Raw genomic sequence first — 22,936 nt, 5'->3', positions numbered from 1 at the left:
CACAGACATTTGAAATGACCAACCTGTTCATCAGATAAGAGAAACAACTTTCAGCCTACTTGCAGAAACATCCTAGTCTACAGACTACTTTGTTAGAAAGCGTGCATTTATCTCTAGTAGTAAAGATCCAGTCAGCATATTCTGTATTTTGTAAGTAGCATTCGGCTAACTCAGATGAGAGTTGTAGGGTTTTAGATACAATTTTTTAAATAAAAATAAAGTACAAATAAAAGCATTTATCAGTATTCACCACCGTGAAATTAAAAAAAATACTCTCATTCATGCTTCCTATAATACCTGGCAACCTAAATTAGTAATTTCGTTTCAAATGTGCAACATAATATTAATAAGCATTTTAAAATTACTCAGAAGAAAAGGTGGGCGAAATATTAAAGTGCCTAACTAAACGCATTTTACCATTTTTAAAAAATATTATTTCTTAAACGGTAAAGAATTGGTTGCAATTAAATACAAAAGCGGCTTCTCATAGCTGAGAGACTTTGCGGGGCAGAGGCCTGGGCCGGGGAACCTGCTCAGTCCTCCTGCTGCTGTTTTCCAGATTGTTTGGCCGGACCAGCTGCGGCTTGGGCGGCAGCGCCGGCGGGTCCGCGGCGGGCGGGATGGAGAGGCTGTGAGGTAGAGGAACGGGGCGTTTCAAAGTCCGCTCGTACACGCTGTAAGGCGGCGGGGTCTTACTTTCTTTTCTCACAGGCTCCTCGGACACGCTGTAGCTTGGGACAGTCACTGCTGGTTCGCTGCCTTGGCTTTCAAAGCCCGACGTCTCCGACGTGCTACACCGGCTGAGTGAAGAGATGCCGCTGCTGTAACTCCCCGACAGCACCGGGGAGTTGGATATGACCCCCAAGGAATGATACTCCACTGGAGACGGTGTGAATGATTGCACAGACCCCTGCTCAAAAGAAAGGGCAGAAGAAGAATTTACCTGGAGTACACGAGGGAGAGCGTTTCTGTGCTCAGACTGAAAGCACACAGATACGGCACAGAGATTCTGCAAACGTGAACGGCTGCATTCCTGTTTAATGAAGATCCAGTAAAAGACCAATAAAAAGCTCATTGCAAGAGTGCCTAGGTACACCTTAATCAGTGTTCGTGCCAGTAATTCATGTAAGTGGAAGTAAAACTGTATTTAAATGTTATCTTACTATGGTAATTACCTGGAAAACTCTGGAAGCCTTTAAAACGAACCCTCAATTTGCCACACTTTGAGTGAAACGCACAACCCCGCGCAGGGCATACCTAGTGACGTCCTGCCCCCTAACGCCCAAGCACAGGGCTTGCATCCCAGTCGCTGCTGCTACTTCAGTCTCTCACACTCCAAATTCATTTTCCAAAGCTTTTCCTCACGCTCTTAGTGTACCGTCATGCAATGAGAAGTGCATTCACATCGTGGCATCATTTCCGAGTGTGTCGCAATACCGACGTCAGGGGTGAAGCGCAGAGCGGATGCCAAGCCAATAGCTGCCGCGGGGTGCCAGCCCCATTCGGCTCGCAGCTCGTCTTGCTATCCCGGGGCAGCAGCAGGAAGGCAGGAGGCGAGGCATCGCTGCTGCTGCAGACAGCATTTTGAACCACAGCTGCTCCACCCTTCCTCTCCCCCATCTCCCAGGCGTTCCTTGGACACGCCGTGCTGCTTGCACGGAACACAAGCCACCACTGCGGGCCCCAGGGACGAGGGTCCAACGGAGGGCAAAGGGTGCGAATGGCTGCACCAGCAGCCTCGCAGGTTTGTGGGGGAAGGTGAGGGATGGGGAGCTGAGGGCCCAAGCGGCAACAACAGTGCTCATGAAGAATAAAAGGCAGGGACAGCAAAGCCCTACCTAAAAACATTGAGCAGTCCTATTCTAGTGAAGCAACTTCACCCGAAAGCTGTAAAAGGTTAGACCATACTTTGCAAGTTAAAAATTTTTTGCAGCATATTTTGACTGGAGCCATCTGAGACAATCTAGACCTAATGGCGTCAAGCACAGGCTAAAAAAAGGGATGGAGAAATCACATCAAAGACAAATTTCTCAGCCCAATTCTTGCTAGACTGGTTGGCGCTCAGCTGCTCAGCTTGAGGTGAGAGTGTGAGCCGTGCAACGAGGGGTGGGGAGGGGAGGCAAAGGAGAGGGGCATAGGTGTATAGAGCTGGATGCACTGACTTTATGCTGTTGAGATAATCTTAGTTATCCATCTAGGACTGGATCCACAGTGCACTGAAAGCAATGGAAAAAAAAAATCTTCATTGACATCACTGGGTTTTGTACTAAGATGGCCTTCACTGGCAGCAGCATGTAACAGTTGGAACGAAGGCTAAAATTTGAGCCCTGTATGTGGCTAGGGAAAAGCAGAGCAAGTGTTGAAGACATTTCAGACATTGTGAGGAGCCTGTTGAACTACTTGTTTCAGGTTTCATTCCTCTCAGCATGTTAGGAGGCTGCAGCTGCACTCCTACCCCCACAAACATTCAGGGTCAAGGTTTTCAATAAAAGATGTAATTGCTTCAAGTTCCAAGAACGCCTGACACTTGGATTAAGTGACCATAAATAAGATTTAGGACCTTTGCTTTTGTCATTCAGAACAAAAGCAAATACGTGTAAACCCTGCCCGCTTCAATTCAGGAGCTGAGCAGGGGTAAGCACTTGGTTCCTGACAGCAGTGCAGACTGCTTGTACTAGTAGTGAGTAACAGTCTAGACACCAAAACAGTCTGGAAATTCATGGATGCTCAAAGGGAGATCCAGCAACTCTCAGAAGTATTCTGGGCCAGCATTCCTCTCCAAAGCAGCAATCCAGACTTTGGCTGTAAAATGCTTAAATTCTGTCCGGGCCTTTAGAAGAAAATGTTAGGACCAGCTTGAAACACCCTTAAGAATCATCAGTACCAAGTCCATTCAGGAAAAAAGGAAGAGTTGCTCACCTTCTGTACAAGATCCTAGTGCTCTGAAGGGCTTCCTAGTAAGCAGCTAGTGCGAAACCTGGGATGGGTGCTCACTTCGGTCCTATGCTAATAGGTCTACGGGGCACTCTGATGGCCAGTACAATTGCTCTGTGTTGAACCTGGACCACTGTGCAGCCACAAGTGGAAATGTTCCAGGCTTATGGGATGACAAATGGGAGAATGTCTGTGGGCTTTTGATTAGGGACCTTAAGGGGAAAGGAGGCATTTTGGGGTGCCACTTTCCTCCCCCTCAGGAGATGCGTACGTCTACAGCATTAGTTAGGCATTGGGTAGCTGAGGGACCACTTTGGCAGGGCTGCCTCCCTCTGCCCTCGCACCCGAGTGCCTGAAGCACCAGTCATGCTCCTTTCTATTTGCTCTCCTTCCAGGTTGTTGACCCCCATACTCCTAACTGCAGAATTCTCTCTGCTTCAGTGAGGTGACAGAGGCTATCCCTGAGAATAATGTTGTCCGTCAATGCCGGGGTTTGCCTGGAATATGCCAGCTGCATGTTCACGTCCTCCAGTGTGGAAGACAGATTTCCTGGTCAAGATTTCCAACCAATAAGCTGTTGTGCAACAAGTGGGTACCAGCACATTCAAATATCTTGAAATCGAAATGACACCTGCTCAGTTTAGCCTGGATCCGCAATTGCTATGGGTGTTTAACTGCCAGAGAAGAACAAATGCTTATTGACAGCCTGTGCTTAATGTTTCCTACTGGCAGGCTTCAGACTACTTCCAATTTCTCACAAAACCTTCCTGGATTGTTCTGCAGAGGAAATAGATATTAAAATGACTGAAGCAGGGATTACTCTCTAACGCACCCTCTAATCCAACAGCTCTGGATGCTGGAGGAGTAAGAGGAATGGGTTGCACAACAGGTTCTCCTTAGCTGGCATCTCCCCTTCTGCCACTGTTGGAGACAGAATTCTGGACTAGGTGGATCACTGCGCATGTCTTATGTTTATTTCTTACTCTCCCTTCTGTCCATTGACTCAGGTGAGCTTGAGTATCCATGTAGGTGAGAAGCCTAATATTGAGAGGCTAAAGAGCCTGAAGATTAAGTTTCTTGCCTGCAGTTTTGAAAATCTTCAGAGCTGCTGTAATTGTTATGGCTACTTATTTTTGTGAATGGGTTTTGTACAGGCATACGATAATAGAATCATAGAATCATAGAATGCTTTTGGTTTGGAAGGGACCTTGAGAGATCATCGAGCCCAACCCCCCTGCAGTAGGCAGGGATTGAACCTGTGAACTTGGCGTTATTAGCACCATGCTCTAACCAACTGAGCTAACCCGGCTGGTCTATAAAAGAAAAACACAATATAATCACAAATAATGTATATTGAATATATACTATCTACCCCACAATGCATACAACCTGTCCCACAAAGGTGATTCACTGAAATAAGACAGTACCTTCATTGGTGATCTGCCAGCAGGAGAAGGGGAAACGGAGGCTATGTGTCTTGCTGGTGATGCTGTAAAGTCAGAAAGATTTCAGTGCACTCTTGGCATGACAATTTTCACTAAGAAATCTTTTGAAGTGGATAGGAGATCATTCTATGCACAAGCATTATCTCGGGTTCGCTCTAGGTACTTGCCCGATGGCTGCAAATAGTTTTAGAGATTTTTGTTCATTTTACTTTGTTCTCAGGATTATCTTGCAGTACAACCAATGAAGTATAAGAAATTTCTGCATCCATCTTCTCTGACAAATTTTGTATCACTGTAAATTGGTTTATATCCTACCAAATGATAACAGGATTAAAAAAAAGTCAGTATAATAACTTTTCCCCTCCTCTTTTTCTTCTTCTCTTAAGAAACATATTATATATTTGTATGTCAAATAAGAAAAAAGACAACACATAATGTACTTATATCAAACACTTACCTGTAAATATACTGCGAACATGCCTGGACATACTTTGAGGCATAAGTCTAAAACACAAAAAACATCTTCGCTCCCTCGAGAACAATTATATTTATAGTATCACTTAAGCAGCCTTTCCTTTAAATGGAAATTAATCTTTTGAAAGGCAAATTGGTTATAGTAACAGAACTCATGTACTTCCATGATTGCTGTGCATTTTCTGGCTAGTAAGATTCTTTGTCGCTAATGATCATTTCTGACTCCTAACCTCCAATTATCATAAGATCAAAAGATTAAATTTGATCATCCTCCCTAGTACCAGCACGAAGTGTCTGAAACGACTCAGTCGTTAAGGGGCTGAGTGTTGAAAACAGAATGCTAGGGAGAACATTAATGAGATTAAAATACCTGTGGAGGCAGTTCTACAGCCTTCCATGTAAGTAATCAAATAATAAATTAACCTGCCCAAGAAGTTAAAAATCAATCTGAGTGGAAAGAATCTAAGCGGTAATTTTTTTACTGGAGCTTAGCCTGAAATGTCCATTAACTCACCAGTCTGTGCGGGTCTTGGTGGTACAGGAGGAGATATAAGCTTTCCACTTTCTGATGTGTTTCTGGCTTCCTTCCCACTGTCCAGGCTCCAGCTGCTAGGGGTGGTGTTCACAGCTGGAAAAGAATGAAAAAGCCAATATAGGCGTCAACACTTCTAGCTCTCTGACTTGCTTTTACCCATGAGGGTAAAAATACACAGAGTGAAAACATTAAACAACTTAACAAGCATGCCTGTAAAGCTCTCATGATTACATCAGTATTTGAAAAGCTCTTTAATAATGGCTGTCAATCTTCTGGTTGCCTGATGTATGCATCTGGCCCTCAGGTCAGTTTGTGATTGTACAGCAGTTGGGACCATCAACAACAGTAGCAGCTGAGATGGCACTCTGGTGCACTGCAAATCCAGCCACAAAGGGAGATAAGCCTGAAGCCTGTTAATATAATCAGTTTATCTTTGCACCAGACTCCTATTTAAAGGTTTCTAGGCAGAGGGGAACAGACTGTTCATAAACTGTTTCCATTAACTCATTTTATATACAGAAGGGACTAGGGAAAGGTACTCACCAAATTCCAATCAACCTCCCTCAGAAAATTTTCAGTACTAACAGTCTTTTGTCGCCTGCATAGGCTACAAATTCAGAACTGAAAGAAGTTGGAAAGAAGGGCGTAAAATGGAGGGAGTAAAAATTGAAAGAAATTAAGATGACTGGGGAAAAAAAAAAATCAAATGAAAAAATTATTGTGGACTAAGAAAATTTATAGTCACTGTTTGTAGCCATGGTTGAGGATCTCTGCTTGATCATGTAAACTGACAATCACCTTGACATGTATAAAATTGGCTGTTGCATTTGTCTGTGTGACTTTTACCAAATTCTATGACTTTATAATTGAATGATCCCATAAGGCCTGGAACACCTTCCTTAATTGAGCTGGATTCTCTCATGTTACCAAGGAGCCACCAATATTGGAAAGAAGTCAGATAAACAGAAAGACAGGGCAAAAGCTAACTTAAAATCCACAATTTTTCTTACGTATCCTGTAAGAAAGTGGAAAAAACCTGCTTCAAACCTTGCCCCTTCTGCCCCCCACCAAACCCCCCCCACCAAAAAATGCCCCCTGCCCCCCCCTTTCAAAGCCTCAAACCTCTTGCCTTGCTATGACAGTTTCCTTGTCTGCTTATTTCATAGTTGTGAGTAGAGGACCACATGCAAGGACTCTGTGCTCATTTACAAAGATGAATTGAAAAGCAAAGTATTGTTGCTAACTGATGGTATCAATTATTGCTATTATAGCAACACCAAGGGCTCTCAGAAGGACTGGAATCCCACTAGACCAGTATACACCAGACTTAAATATTATTTGTACTGTACTTTTTGTATTGTTTCATATCTGTAACAATATTGTTACAGTATAATTGCACAATATTTGACCCGGAGAACAGTGAACAGAATAATCTGTTTTCTAGAGGACCATTTTGCTTTTTTATTGCCAAAATATGCAATACATTATTTGCTTTTTATTGTAGGCTGTCACCTAGCAGTATGGTTTTGCCCTCATCCTAAAAATGACTTGGCACCAGACCTGGGTACTTCAAATTCCTGAAACTCTTGACAAGCCATTTCTTCTTTTAAGTCATCCAAGCAGTCAGTTGTTTGGACTGCTAAAGCCTCCAGGAGATAATATTTTATTTTAACAATTCTGTAATGTACTTGGCTGCATAGGCCAGGGGAAAAGTTTTTCCATTTCCATGTTAAATTATTTCATGTGTTTTTCAGCCCTGTGAAAAATTCCACACTTGAGCTTTCATAAAAAATTGGAGAAAAATACTTACAAAAATCAGCTCTTATTGATGAAAATCTGATTCCTGGTCAGTTTTTGTTAGACTATATTCTTAAAATATTTATTTTCAATACACCTGTTTTACTGTACCCTTTTTTCAGGTACCACAAAGGGCAGAGCATCACAAAATGATGGAGCATATTATGGGTGTGCAGCACATAATGAAATCTTGGCACAATAACTGTGCCAACAATATTGAATTTCCCCATGTGCAAAATTATAGAAGGCAATATTTTGTCTATGGAAATTCATAGGTTTCTCATTTACTCTAATTAAAAAAAAAAACCCAAACAACCAAAGAACAAACAATAAAAAAGCAACACACCACAAATTGATGTTTTCTCTTCCATCAAAGTGTAACCAAAAGCACAGTGACTTATATTTGGTAGAGAGGACTTGCAGGTACCAAACTTCAGGCCTCTATCCATCTCCTTAGCTTCTCTCTGCCCCAGTCTCCAGAAGTTCATCTCCAGGGTTCATTACCCCATATGTCTCTCCTGAGAAGCAGAAAGGACAACTCCACAGGCAGCCTGCTGCAACCTGCTGCTCCATCACCCCTTCCTGCAAACTTCTGGGCTCTTCCGAGTGCAACACTCGGTTCAAACAAACACCATGTTCCCCCCTTTTTGGCAAAGTGCTTTGAAAATTAGACTGTTAGCATAATTTAATTAGTTAGTTAGAATATTTTGAAACTTGGAGATGACAATATATGCTCAAAAGAATTAGCATTCTACAGGAATATGACAGAGTAATTATATTTTCATTGCTTCCAAGATTGGTATGGTGCAGCATTTCCACTCACCTTTGTCAGGGCCAGGCAGACTGGAATCACTTCGTGGCAAAGCACCATCTCCAATATGATTAAACAGCATTCTCTGTAAATTGAGAACAGCATGGTTTATGCATAGCTACTGTTGTATTTCATTAGCCTTTAAGAAAACAAATATCTTTTTGTTATTATCGCCACCACACAGGTCTACTTGGGAGGTAGTGATAAGCATCACCTAAGAACATAAATAGTTTAATAAAAATATGTGTATACAAATAGGGAGTAGACTAGTTTTCTGAAAACTGCGCACACTGGAATCACAGGGAAGATTATTATGTACTGAGTTCTGACAGTTTCCAGCTCCCTAAAAAACACAATAAGGCTCATTCCTCAAGTGGTATCTTGGTAGATTGCTAAACACAAGTGCAGGGATAGATTTGCAATAATTTCATTGCAGAATCAGGCTCTGAACAAGGTGTAATGTTTGACAATATTCAAGTTATGGCTGTTATCTTAGAAGAGCATTGTGTATTATTTCCAACCCTGACTTTTTTGGTAGCAGCATTCTTGCTTCTCTTGTGGATAAGAGCTGACCCATAAAGTGTGTTTGTCTTTCCTTTTCTGATTTTTTTTTTTTTTTTTTAAACACAGTAAATTTATGAAACAATTTTAAAATTCCACTAGTTACTGCTTTTAGCAGCATTCAGATAATCTGTGGGTCACTGGTTTATCTTGATAACAGATGTAAACAGCATACAGTTAATTCTACAAGTAATTCAGATGTACTTTCCAAAGGAAATGAGAACAGATAAACTTTACTTTTTTTCCTTCCTTTTTTTTTTTTTTTTTTAAAGCAAGATCAGACAATTGGTGAAATCGAAATCAAAACAAATCCTATTCTTGTATCTCCTTCCAGTGTTGACAGAGGACCATGCTGACTCAGCAAGGCACTATGCTGTGGTTCCACAAGATGGCAAACCCAGCTGCAAAGTAACCAACATTGCTCTAACATGTTGCAGCTCTGTGTTAAAGTGAGGAACAAATACTTGGCCAATTCAACTTGACTTAAAACATCTCATAGAGAGAATGTTTTGGTAGACTTTGAGCTATGCTAGATTTGCCTATCTATGCTGTACTAGAGTCATACTGGTTCAGGTAATATCTGTTTTCATGGAGTTACCATTAAACTGAGGTGGTGTAACTACGTGTGTACTCTAAGGTAACACAAAATGCGATCATGTGTTCCTGCCTGGTCTGGATTGAATGTTCACTGCCTAGTGAGTCTGCAGCACACTAGGATCTGGTGAACAAGTATTGAAGTCTGTTTTCTTTTGTGAAGGTAAAGAGCAAAGGCTGAAAAAGCAACTGAAATTGGAGGAGATAGAGACAAAAGCTGAATGAAATACAGAGAAACAAGGACATACTAAAATAATGAAATATAAAACCATATGGAAGAACAAGAGCAATCACAGGATGCTTAATGAGACGCAAAAAACCCAAAAATGCAAAACTCAAAAAGCTCCATTAGGAAGAATAATAGTGCAAAAACTAAGGAGGCTTGTTGACTGGTCAATGACAGCAGGCGTTCCTCTTCAGAGTATGGGAAGAGCTGGAGAGACACTGTACAATCACTCAGCCAAAGATCAAAAAGCAAGCACAAATGGATGCTGACTGAAAACAGCTGTACATAGATAAACTTGAGCATCAATTTCAATGAGGAAAGCAGATGCAGTAGTGCTGTGGTCTTGTTGTATGAAGTCCATCAAACTTCCTTAAATGAGTTAGCTATGGCCTGAAAGGACTTGATTTGGACTTGAAGTGTGGGAATTTGCCTGTGTATCTCATCTTTCCCAGCTGAAAAACTATTGTGAAAGTTGCATTCATTAAGCCGTAACAAAGACGTTCATAAATGGGTGGTCCTTTCCTCATTAACTTAGTGTGAAGCTCCAACCAAGACTGTTGAAGTTAACTGGTGTTAGAATACAAATAGAAAGGACAAAGGAACAGTTTGAGCATCTAAATTCTAATGGAAGTTGCAGGTATCTCCAAGATATCTCCTTACAATTGTCCTGAGGATTTCTTTTCCCCTTCTTAATCAGAATTTTGTTTCTGGTCACAGTCCATTTTTACTGCTCGGGGAATAGAGCACCAGAGAAAGAAACTGCACCTTTCCCCAGAAAGATATATCCTCATTTATGGTTATAAGGGCAGAAAGAAACTGTCAGACCTTCTCACCTTCGAAACATTCTTCACTGTAGAAGCAAGTTAATTTTCTACTTACCCTCTCTTGGGACACTGAGGGTAGAGACAGATTAGGAGATTTTCCTGCCGGGCGAGTCTCAGAGAGAGCGGAGACTGGGCCTACGAGCTCCTCAGCCTCCCTTATCGAATCTCGGGTAGAGTGGGGGATAGAAGTCACATTCCACTTGGCAAAGCAAGAGTTTGCAGTCTGGGAGCAAAAATGGGATAATTTTTTCTTTGCGGCAAACTGTAAAACCGCTTTACTTGAAGAACATCTCTTGGTCTTTCCTGTATGTTGGTTTGGCTCCACTACCACTGAGAAAGTGCCCCACAGATATATAGCAAATAGTTCCTGAGAACCTCCCCTGAGTCTGGCTAAGCTTCAGTATTACTTCTTAAGCCCTGAGGTAACAGCATAAGGGCTTAAACAGAAAAGAGGAAAAAATTAAATCAAGAGCCAATTCAATAATGGAGCAGCAAGGGACAAGAATACAACTAATGAGAAACCAACAAATCATTTCTAAAATAAAGGATCCTGGACTACCAAGTTGTTTTTTTAATCAGAGGCAAAATTTCTGGTGTTGAGAGGAGAGCCTTTCACACTGTACTTATGTTCTCATCTTTCTCAGCTTCAGCAAGAGGTGTACTGTGTGTCGGCACGGATTAAAACAGCAACTGTGTTAAAGGACAGCACTTTAGGAAAGTAGGTCCATTAAGAAGAAAAGATGAAATAAGAGTTCAAAATTGGCCAGCTCACCAAGCTCATTTTGCATTTCAGATAACTCAAAAGATACAAATTTCATACAGACCTATGTAACTAATTTTAAGGTAAGGACTCAACTCATTCTTTTCTCTGGAGTAACAAAATGTCTATCTTTCTTTTCTGAAACTACATTGAGAAATAGGAATTGCCACATGGAGTGGACTATTATCTCACAGTGGCTAGGATTAGCTATTTCAGAAGAAATAAAGGGGAGGTCAACATGGACAACTGCCACGATAGGAGTTTTTCTTTCTTCTTCCCTAGATTGAACAAACACTGCTGTTTCACACAAGCGGGCTGTGTCATCTGGTAAGTCTTTGCATCTCCCTCACTGCAGTGAGAGAGATATTTTGATATTTATCAGAACGAGATCTAAATCTAGACAAAGCAGAAATGTGATCAAGCACTATATATTCTATTCACATCTCTTTCATGTAAAATATTTTAGAGTATTTACTTATAAAAAGCAAAAAAAGCCCTTGAAAATTAACAGCAACGAGCAGACGCTGAATCTGCTCGAAGTTCAACAAACGCCTTTATCATCTTCTTAGCTACTTGTGTTTTGAGGCCTCCCAACAAGCTTCCTACCTGGGAGGTTTCCGAAGGAGTAGGGTAGATGGCACTGCAGGGCCTCTCTCTGGGAGACAGGCAAGAGTTTTCTCGGGAATGCTTATGTTTGTCAGACAACAGAGGAGAGGCTAGAATATAAATGTGTCAAGTGATTAAATTCATGCAGTGAAACTCAGGCATTTCAATTCTACAGTTATGACAAAAAAAAATCCTCTGTCCCCGATAATTCATATTCTCAATCAGTTGGCTAAATTTGATGTCTGATCAGTGATACCATAAAGAAATTCAGCTGTGCAATGTATCAAGAATCATTTCATTTGGTTTACCACAGGAGACGAGCAACTGACCTCTGGCACTGGATGGAGCAGAACTGGTCACATTAGGTGAAGCAGAATGAGTAGAACTCAGGCTTGAGGTAGATGGACTAGGCTGCATACAGAAGAGATGCTGTTGTTACCACATCACATTTACTGGTTTGGAAAACAAAAATTTATAACATACTTCTCACTAAAACAAAGAACTTGTAATTTGTTAGACTAGTTTCTCAGTATTTCAAAATAACAAACCAGTATAAAGAGCAGTAATGTAACTACACAAAGATTTAAAGATTTGTTTTTTAAAAAGAAGTATCAGCAGTAACTTTGAGATTTGAATGAAATAATAGAAGCACTAATTGAGTAAATAGCCTTATAAGAAAGATTCTGTTTAGTTTGAAGAATGACAATAATTTGTACCTGCATGTTAAAAACTTCATCAGAGCTTTCTGATTGCCCAGTGATATTGCTGACTTCAGCAGAAGCTTGGGATGACAGTGATGAGGATGAATACCGATTGACAGCTGGGTAACTCAAAGGACTATTATAAGAATAATGAAATACCAAATGGTTAACTGTAGTTGACAGTCATAATTTTTCATGTGAAAACAGCACATGTTTATTAACCTCCACAGTTTAATTTGGATTTATTGGTGGGGGAAGCAGGGGGGGAGAAAGAGAGAGAGACAGAAAATGTATCAGCTATTCATGACTGAAGGTGCTTCAGGCAGACCATACAAGGAAGCGTGCACGCAATAGAAGTATTTTAAGGGTCATCTTCCATGCATAACAAAATCTACCAATTTCTAGTAATTTAACTTGCCTGCGTCGTGGTATTACCCTGGCACCATCAGGGCTCATAGAAACAGGTATGGAATTTCGGCATACACGAGGACTTCCATTCGGGAAATGAACAGGGCTAGCTTGTACACAGGCAGAAAATTCCTGGCGAGTTGTTAAAAGAAGATTAATTAAAATTAACATAGTATCATTAAGCATTTTGTAAGATACAGGCAGTCATTTGAATAGTTTTATCTGCATTTTGGACCAGCTTCATCATTAGTAAGAAAAATATTTTAACTTTTCGTTGATGATACTTTCCCTTTAGTAAAATGTGACTATTTTTTTCTACACTGTATGGAAAGTTTATTAACTTTCTCTTTGCTTTGTAGTACTATTAAGAATGCTACAAGTTGTAATGTGGACAAACAACCGAAAGATGTCACTATTTGTTGCTTTGGAAAATTAAACAACCCTTACTGCAGCTAACTGGTCTCCTGGTTTATCCATGCACCTGCTCATGTACCTGTATTCCCAAGCTTGACTTCATCACAAAGAACTGATCCACCAGCTTTTTATGCAATGGCCTCATGTCCTGGGGCACCACCTTCTCGTGCACCGCCAAGCCAAATTCTAGAATCTGGGCCTGCAGAAGAGACAGGAGGAAAGAGAGGAAAAATATATTTTTGATCCATTTTCTTTAAGCTTTCATCATCAATTAGGATACTAATAAAAAAAAAAATCCAACAAAATGCATGTTGTATTAAAAGCATCTATCTAAATCCCTGACAGACCTGTAATCAAACAAGACCTAAGGCCAAAACCAGCAATACACAAGAGGACTTATGCCTCTTCCTATTTTACTATTCAACTTTCCCAAAGATTTGGCCTATGCAAATTCAACTCTAATATAAGAAACCACTACAGATAACGTAGTGAAAAATTTGGCTAAATGGCAACTTTACAAAGGAGCAGTTCTAAACCCTAAATAGAAAGACATTTTCTACAAGAACCATTATAAAAAGCATGAAACAGCAGCAATGGCCACATCCACCAGAGACCCTGTAATATATTTCCAATGTAGTCCATGGTTCCCTATCCTATTCCAACTCCCCAAAGACCTCAGTAAGCGGTGGCCTTATGTATATTCCTGAAGCAAGGCATGACAAGCTTCAGAATAACAATGCTAAAACTCTGATCTTGCTCAAATTTGGTCACAGGCATTTAAAATACTGAACTGGTTACATGAGGAATCAGATAAACTCAAATTTAAAAACAAAATAGCTACACTATGCTGTAATATCTTTGGATGAGAGCTACTAGCTGACGTTTTCAGGCAGCCTGCGAGCGGGCACGCAGCTGCGCAGCTTCACTGACCCGAGGTCAGGACTGCAGCACATCCATCCGCACACAGAGCCATCCCGCCCCTTCCGAGCGCTCCGCCTTTTCTGTTATATCATCTGCGGGTGCCAAACGGGGTTTAACCGCTATCACTTGGAATTCACATTTTTGTCATAGGAAGTTATTAACTCCCATTTTAAATTGTAAGGGTTAGCGAGATTAACTACAGCTTGAAAAAAACCAAAGCTGCGAAGTAAATTACTATACTTTATCTAAATGAAATTAAAGCGAGCTCAGTGAACCTATTCTGATTTACACTGAGATCTGTCCCTTCAGCTGATTGGACCAAAAGATACCACAATGCTGATGAAAAAAGTAATTTCCATCTTGCCAAATTCCAATACTCTGACCTCTTTATCCCAAGCTGGCAATGAAGTTTGAAATTTCAACGTGCTGCATAGAGCAAAGATAGGCAAATGTTAGTTAAAAAAGCTGAAATACTTAATAAGACCATTTGATCAAAATAATTTATTTCAGCATTTCCAAATGGAGACACTTCATATTTGAGGCTGGTAGGTTGTTGTCTTATAAATAAATGAAGAAACAATACAAAAATCATATGCATAGAATACTCACCTCTAACTACTTGGTGTTTCTTTTACTACCTACTTTGGCTACTTCCGCTGTAATAACACTTTTCGGGTTTTTTTCCTCTTATTAAACCTTGTAGTGAAAATGTTTGTATTGGTAAAATATGTCATACAAATATTTGCTGAAGCCATCAAATGTTTTAATGAGATAATGTTTATTCTGTAGCAGCAGTAAAATGTTATGCAAATATTTGCATATGAGCATCACAAGACAAAAACTTGCCTCTCATTCAACCTTCAATTTAGAAAAGTTTGAAGTCATTAAGATGATGATGAAAAGGACTAGTGAAAAAATATTAACATGACCCAGAAACCTGCTTGTATAGGAAGTTGCTGTGTACTTGGAATCTAATTCAGAAGATACTGAAGACCACTGGACAATTATTAACCTCCGAAATTTTATATTTTATTTTGGGACACTTTTAGCTAAAACAGGTGAGCAGGCCACCTAGTCAGTCTTTTCTCCACTTTACCTGCTCGAGCATCAGCTCTCTCAAACGTGTGATCTTCTCTCCATCCTCTGGATGGTTCAAGATGTATTCTTTGACAAAGAATGCCTAAGCAGAATAAAATCAGAAAGTAACATAAAAGTGAGTAAAAACATATCGCTTTTTTTTTAAAAAACAAGTTTCTAGATGGTATTTTTGAAACAAAAGCTTCTTTTTACTGCAACAGAAGATAATAAATGCTAAATTAGTCACATATGCGTTGGTGGAGACTATGGGCAAATAAAATGTAGCCACTCTTGAGTGGAATTTATCAGTTATTCAATATGCAGAACAGATCCTGAATAAAATTTGGAAACCTGCAAATGAGAGTTGAAACCAAACACAGTCACCTGAACTAAGTATCTCTTCCCCATTGTGACACAGGAGTTTCAAATATTTACAAAGAGTTAGATTTTCCTGTCTTTTCATACTAGGAGCTTCATTGTCCCTTAAATATAAAGATATCTTAAGAACGGTGTGGAATTGTGTGCTCTTATATGTCTTGGAGCTGTGACATTATCTTCTTATTCACTCAATATAAATAATGTTTTAAAGAACTCACAGTGACACTGATGTCAAAGAGCCACACTTTTCACTTCAGAAGCGTCTGACCAACATCCAGGTGCGTTCATGAGCTTACATGACTTTCCACCCCATCTCCAATGCTCAAGCTGTACCAGCTATAGAATCCCAAAGTCATTTTACCCACCAGCAACGGCCTGGACATAGCACTCCCCTGTTTGTTTACAACTGCATCTTTCTTAACATGGCACCTATCCTACCCTGCAAGGGGATTATATTGAGTTTAGAATAATTCTTGACATTTTTCGGTGAAGAAAATGCCCAGCTGCTCAGTTGGGAGATTTCTAGACCTTCTCAAAAATGCATTTGTCATAAAAAGGTCTGTATGCATACCTATCCATACACATGGTTTTCTATCCACAGAGTTGTCAGGATAATAGTGGCTGCTCTGTGCTGTGTTTTCCTTTTGCACCTGTCCTAGCATTTCCATCACATACTTCGTACAAGGTTCTCCATCCAACTTTAGCCGTTAAAATCTTTCCTATGTGGAATCATTAGTAAATATGGGGAGCAGTGGAGCTGGAGATAAATATACCACTTCCCCTGATTCAGTTCCAAAATTTCATGGTGTGACAACCCATAACAAGGAAGTGCTGAGACCTGTCTAGAAAATGCTGATACGGTAATGAAGAACATTAATTTCACACGATCCTTTCACTGCAGATAAGTAGACTTACAAGAATTCTTGTTTAAATTGTTAAAAGGAACCGTCTGATACTTGCTAAAATCCCAAATCCCAAACTTCTGCCAGCTGATTTTTTTTTTTTTTTTCACTCAGCTACAAGCTTAATGTTCTTTCAATATCAAGCAGGTGATGTCCCAGTGGTTTTGGGCTGAGATTCATACAGATCTGTAATATGAGTCAGAGATGTAATAATCTAACTTCAAACAAAATCACCAGTACTTTAGAAGAAAAAATAATCAGAATTTGACTAAAGCCGGTAACATTCTTGGAACCGGTAGTTTCCAATAATTAATCATAAAAGTGCCTCTACTCTTCTAGCACATGTAAAGGAGCTAAAATAAATGTAAGTTACAGTACAAATTGCAGTTTGAGAGGTGTAAGTGGGCACAAAATACATTCTTCCAGCAGCGTGCAGAAAAATTTTTAAAATTCGGTGGTTCAGTCAACAGCCATTTTTTAGCACACAGGAAGGCGCTGCATGATAACTATTACTTCTGTAGATTTTCCTGGAATCTGTTTCTGTATTGAAACCAGTGAAAGCGTAGCTTTAACACCTGCAGTACTGACCAAAGCGCTGAATAATTAGAGCGAGCTGCTTTTTATCCCATCAGGAGGGGGGAGAAAAGAAAAAAAAAAAAAAAAAAAAAAAAAAAAAAGAGGAGGGCAGAATCGAGAAGGCAGAGGAGGGCAGAATCGAGAAGGCAGAAGCTGGCCAAAGGACGTTGTTTGCTGGGTCTTACACTTAAAGCTTGAAGTTGCCCAAAGCAAAGGAGGATATATGTAAAGACGTGGTCACACTTACCTCAAGACCACATGCTCCAAGACTGACTGAGTTTTGAGCTTTGTACAGAGCAAATGAAACACATAGGCAGAGAAAAGCATTTACAGAGGAGAAAAAGAAGGAACATAGAAGATAAGAAGTGCCAAAACAGCAGGAAGACATATAAAGACTGAAAAAGGGACATACAGAGAGAATGAGGGTGAAATGGGGCGGGGCGGGGGGAACGAAACAAATCTCACAACTATTGCTATCAGTTTAGGTGTTTACAACACAAATTGGTGAAAAGTCCCGTTTTAGATATATAGCAAGAGAGAGGAGGAGAGGACAGAAGGGAACTGAAAGATGGAGACTGTCCAGGAGATGAAGAATTGTAGCTAAGAACAATAAGAAAGGAGCAAGCTAGAACCTTTAACATGCTCGTGAAGAATGGAAAGCTACGCAGAGACACTGAGCTAGCTCTGACACTAGTAATTCAAACCAGACATACCTCTGACATGACTGTGTTTCTCAAGCGACTCCCTTCATGGCTCTTTCCTATGCTAAACAGTTCTGTTGTTGTTGTTTAAAGGCAGCTGGGAAACATCAAACATGGTACTGCTTTGCTTTAGTCTCACAATTTTCATAACGTTGCAGTTTTGGTGACAGATTCTAACACTAGAGCAGACTCAATTTCTTGTAGTTTACTTTAGATACAGTGTTATCAAATTTAACACTGTTGAGTGAACACTGAATCTTGCAGCCTTTGAGACAAGTGGACAGAATGTTATGCAACTTGACATTTTCAATGGAAAAGGAACAACCAGCAGACTCAAGTATTTCATAAGACTATTAGGAGAGGGAGGAAGATCAAGCTGGGCTGAAAAAAAAATCCTTCCTTTCTTTTTACTGCGGTTTCAAAATTCCACAGAACTTTGTGGAAATACAGCATCCCAAACATTAAAGGTTCTCCTAAGGTGATTCAGAGGTGATAATAATGAGGAACAACTTTTGGGAACAAATCCAGCATTAGACATTAATTATATGTATTATTTCTTACTACATTTTTCCAGAAAATAGCTTTATTCAAAAACTTGGAGAAAGAAGAAGGATCTAGAAAAATATGATTCTTCAAGATATTCAGTTTCTTTTTAAGAATTTTATGTGTAAATATCTTAAAATTAGAATGTCAGCACACAAAATTAAATTTGCTTGTCAGCCAGAAGTGGCTCCTGACCTAGAAGGGTGGAGGGAGGGAATCTATTATAATAATACAGTTAGAATTAACCATTTAATTAAAAATCCCCAAACAAACCACTAAAGAATGCAAGGTAATTGTGAACTGACTCATCACTGGAATAAGTTTATGGGACTATCTGCAGCAAAAAGGTTGTTTCAATAAAGCTAAACATATTTAACATCACCTCACCCAAAACCACAATACAGGCATAACTAAAACTATTACTGATATAGTACTTTCTGTCCTCAATTCATACAGAGGAGCTGCATCTGTACAAGAGAAAGAAATCAGTAAGAAACTACCTTATAACAGATTTTTAATAAACAGAAAATAAATTGCTTACCTCTTGGTATCGAGCAACTCCACCATTAACTGCTGCATCAATGACCCCATTTAGACACATTGTGAGAGGGTTAACATTTTGCATCTGTCGACTTTGACACTGACTAATCAGTGTTCTCAGCTGCTGGTTCTTATTTTCTAAGACTTCAATAGCATTCTCAAGGGGACTCATTTCCACCTGGAAGGGGAGTGAGGAACATTGCAGACATACTTAATCTTCAGTTGAAAGATGAAATATATTAAAGGTAATTTTTGATTTCTTAAAAGAAAACAATGTTATTCTATGTTCTAGAGTATTGGGGCAGAAAAAGTTCTTCTCATCTGGGCTACACTCTCTGAGTGTACACTCTGAGCACAGAGGGGATTAATTTTATCACGTAATCAAGGACCAAAACAAACAACCCTCCCTCTCTTGTAGATTCATTATCTGACCTTGAGAGACACTCAGCCTTGCTGCAAAACACACACACACTTCAGCCTGTGGTGGAACTGTTGGAATTCAGGGCTAAACTGTCCTTGGTAACTTTGGCTAAATTGGGCTTGAGGTCAGAGAGAGCTTCATTATGCTTAAGGGCACAGAGCAGAGCTTAAGTATGGGTGAGCTAGTTACCCCACCCAAAGTGAAGTCAACAACCAGACTTTATGGATGAGGAGTTTGAATGTAAGCTTTGAGCTAATATTTGCCATAATTTACCAAAACTTCCAAGCACAAATCTGAGTCATGATCTAGTACATACCCAGGAAAAATTTTTACAGTTAACTTTTGGAAATGGTGACTATAATGGTAACATGACAATAAACTGAGGATCTTCATATTAGGGCTTATATTAACCTAGTAAGGACTCAGTACGAGTCAACTAACAAAATTTCTCATGTCACACACAATTTTTTGATTTTTACTAAATTCCATTTTTGGTTTTCTACAGGAGAATATGAGGATGGTGAACGAATGACATTTTGTTGCTCTTATAGAAGAAAAACACAATAGAGTTTTAGAGAAAATCAGTTGTACAACGGTATCCCTATACTTAATGGGACTATTGTAAGACTGGCTTTGACAGGAAGGAAAATAGTTAGAGATGTTATACTCCTGGGCTCAACAATTGACCAATTATTTAGAGATCTGTGTATGAGGAACACTCCTCTGAATACATTTGAAATGTATTTAAGGATTTTCTAAGAAATATAACAACAAGAAAGGAAAAGAAATTACAGTGTGTCAGTAACAGATTGGTACATTAGACCCTATTCCTACAGGTTCTGTGTAGGCATGCTTCCCTGCCCATGCTGAGATCTGGGAACTTCAACAGAGCCCTAGGCAGACACACAGATATACCCACGTGTCGTTCATTATAGTACAGGAACTTGGAGAATGTTGACTTTTCAAGACCACCAAAAGATATGTTAATTTATAGATATTCTAAGCATTAAACATTACATCATGCTGAGCTTTAAGAAAGTAATTTGCTGACATTAAATGTTACCTCTGACTGCCCATTATTGTTCTCAACTTCTTTTTTCCTCAACTGTTTAAATGAATCTTAAGGGTGGTTCTTAATAATACTTTTCAAGATAAGAGAAACCAGACAACTCAAAATACTTTGTGAATAAAGTTGTTGTAGCCAGCTTGAAAACTTGCTTAAAGAAATTAGACATGGGCAATAAATCTTACAGTAGTCCATCAAATAACATATGGATAAGGAAGTAAACCAACCCCCAATATGTACTGCAATCAGTCTCATACTCACTACTTCACGTTTTTCCACTTCAAACCAACGAGATATTCCAGGTAAACTTTGCACCAAGATCAGTGTGGTTCTCTCCACCCACAGACTCTACAATATACAAAACCAATTTATTTCCCGAATTTGCCTCTGTATTTTTCTTAATTATTCCCTGTTTTCTTTATGAATACCTTCATTTAAGTAACAGTGTACATTAAAAAAAAAAAAAAAGTATTAACATCCAAATTTCTACTGAAATGTCTATCCCAGAAGCCCATGACATTCACTCTTCCCCTTACTTTCTAGGACCTACTACTAAGCAGTAATTTCTGCTGATTCTTCACTCTTAAACATGGTACTATTCTATATTGTATGTTGTCCCCTAATCTCCAAAAGTCACTCCCAACTAAATTAGCATTTTAATATTTTCCTTCCAAGATAACATCTGAGAAGAGGAAGAGTTTAGAAGCAGAACAACTTACAGATCACACAGAGTGACCAGCTCTCCTCTGTGAAGTCCTATTGAGATTCCACAATGCATGGCTGATGGGATACTCAAATGTACTATTGTTAAACACTTTGTGCAAGAGGTTTGTAAAATGACAGATCAACACATAGGATTGCACTTACACAAAATACATATAAGCTGTACAATTAAAATAAAGCCCTAAGCTTTAATTAGAGGACAACAGTGACTTAATTTAGCTAATATATTACCCTTACAGTTCTTTCCTCTAACTTTATAACAAACTGATTATGGGATAATTCTCTTTGTGTGTCTAAATACCAGAATATATTCTGCCTCAGGATGTAAGTGTTTCTAGTAGGTCAGAATTAAAATTACACCAGAAGAATGTAAGATGAATTTTCAGTGTGACATTTTTATTAGGAGGAACAGAAGTCATTTACGTATTAGGGAAGGAACTATTGCTCTTCCCCGAGAGCATCTCTTAAGTTCAGAAGTAGTTTTTAGTCTTGATATCACAGGAACAGAACATTATGCTGCAGTTTAGTCAAAACTGTCTCTCCCTTGCTTTAGGGAGAGATAACTTTTGGCAATCCTATCCATAATCCAGACTACCTACTTAACAATGTTTTCCCATCTGCCTTATAAACTTCTCTGGAGGCTGCTCTGCTGTCTCCAGTTCTGCCTTCTATGTATCACTGATGCGAAAACAAACGGGTACTTTTTTCTCTCCTAGTCCCATATACAACAAGATCTTCCCATCTCCCATATATTTTTCATATTATTTTAATTAAAATGAGAAGTGGAATAGTCAAACCTGAGCTACCGTCTCCTCTAGAGAATCTGTTATACCACACTCTGTTGAATAACACAAGTGTGGAAGATGTTTCAATAACACAACTATCATTAACGTTACAAATAAATCCATAGGTCCCCTAGCTCTGGAAAGGGCATGGTACTTTACCTTGAATTCATTTTCCTTGTCCTTGGTCCCTTTGTGAAATGGCCTGTCATATCGGAATCGCCAGATGTGGTTTACTTTGTAAAAGCTCTTGATGTTATTGGGAATGCCATCTCTCTGCAGGACTTCCTGGTTTTCTGGAATTGGTGTCACTGCGTAAATCTGCAAATCTACATGTAAAGAGTTAAGGCTATCCCACTTCATTCAAATTAGCAAAGCATAGTGACTCCTGAGGCATGACAGAAGAAAAACTATTTTAAAAGTGCATATCATGAAATGCTTCTAGACTATTAATGGCTTAGGAAAAGAACCCGAGAGATTTTTTGATGGTTTGGGATTTCTTTGTACTGTTTTGCTGAAATTTTCATATTTGTTTTTGAAATAGAGCTACTTACATGGAATAGTACATAGAGTAAAGGGATTTAATTAAATGTATTTTTACACACAATATGTCATGCCATGCTAACATTAGGTGGTATTGTAAGAACTTGAATTACTGTAACTTCAACTGATACACCATTATCACAGCGGTGATAGTTCTGCAAGTATTTTTGGCTAAAGAAAGAAACTTAATAACCTGCCAAGGACTTTTTAAATAAAACCAACAATTACACAAAAAAATTCCAAACATCATAGAGTTACTGGGACAAATTGCAGGGGAATTCTCACCTACCATTTATTTCAGTGGAGGCACACTGTGATTTAAATTGGTTATAGGGGTACCTACATTTTTTAAAAGCGTGAAAGACATAACTGCAGTGTATGGGTTTGTGATTATGTGGATACACTGTGCTTCTGCCTGAAAGATGGTCTCATCTGGCTGATTAGCATGTTGCATAGCAATGGCATGTGGGAACTCATTCAACATTCGCTGCTGGAAGGCCTCCAGCCTTTCATAGTCATGTCCTCGGCAAACAAATTCCTTATTCTGAGCAGAATAAGAAAAAAAAAAAAAAAAGTTATGTGAAAATTGGGTATCATTAGATAGATCCAAACACATGCTCTTAAATATAGACTTTCCAGGCAGTTTTTACATCACTTTAGGAAGGAAAAAATA

At 39.3% G+C, this 22,936-nt stretch overlaps 1 protein-coding gene across 1 annotated transcript in view; it reads right to left on the bottom strand.

Annotated features, from left to right (window-relative positions):
• Positions 1 to 484: 484 nt before the first annotated feature.
• The window catches only part of DOCK4 (dedicator of cytokinesis 4), a 262,080-nt gene continuing 239,628 nt past the window's right edge, over positions 485 to 22,936 (bottom strand). Inside the window, exons 45-59 of the mRNA XM_075727861.1 lie at positions 22,666 to 22,807; positions 21,883 to 22,049; positions 20,477 to 20,563; positions 18,730 to 18,906; positions 15,108 to 15,191; positions 13,170 to 13,289; positions 12,687 to 12,808; positions 12,284 to 12,404; positions 11,897 to 11,978; positions 11,568 to 11,677; positions 10,257 to 10,424; positions 8,009 to 8,081; positions 5,368 to 5,481; positions 4,362 to 4,423; positions 485 to 910 (exon numbers count right to left, since the gene is read on the bottom strand). Coding sequence (XP_075583976.1) covers positions 485 to 910; positions 4,362 to 4,423; positions 5,368 to 5,481; positions 8,009 to 8,081; positions 10,257 to 10,424; positions 11,568 to 11,677; positions 11,897 to 11,978; positions 12,284 to 12,404; positions 12,687 to 12,808; positions 13,170 to 13,289; positions 15,108 to 15,191; positions 18,730 to 18,906; positions 20,477 to 20,563; positions 21,883 to 22,049; positions 22,666 to 22,807 — 2,055 coding nt within the window. The remainder of the gene's footprint in view (positions 911 to 4,361; positions 4,424 to 5,367; positions 5,482 to 8,008; positions 8,082 to 10,256; positions 10,425 to 11,567; positions 11,678 to 11,896; positions 11,979 to 12,283; positions 12,405 to 12,686; positions 12,809 to 13,169; positions 13,290 to 15,107; positions 15,192 to 18,729; positions 18,907 to 20,476; positions 20,564 to 21,882; positions 22,050 to 22,665; positions 22,808 to 22,936) is intronic.

The sequence above is a fragment of the Pelecanus crispus genome, chromosome 1 (assembly GCF_030463565.1).
Source record: "Pelecanus crispus isolate bPelCri1 chromosome 1, bPelCri1.pri, whole genome shotgun sequence".
Classification (NCBI taxonomy): domain Eukaryota; kingdom Metazoa; phylum Chordata; class Aves; order Pelecaniformes; family Pelecanidae; genus Pelecanus; species Pelecanus crispus.
Note: the sequence above shows the minus strand (reverse complement) of the source record. Positions and strands in the feature narration are given on the sequence as shown.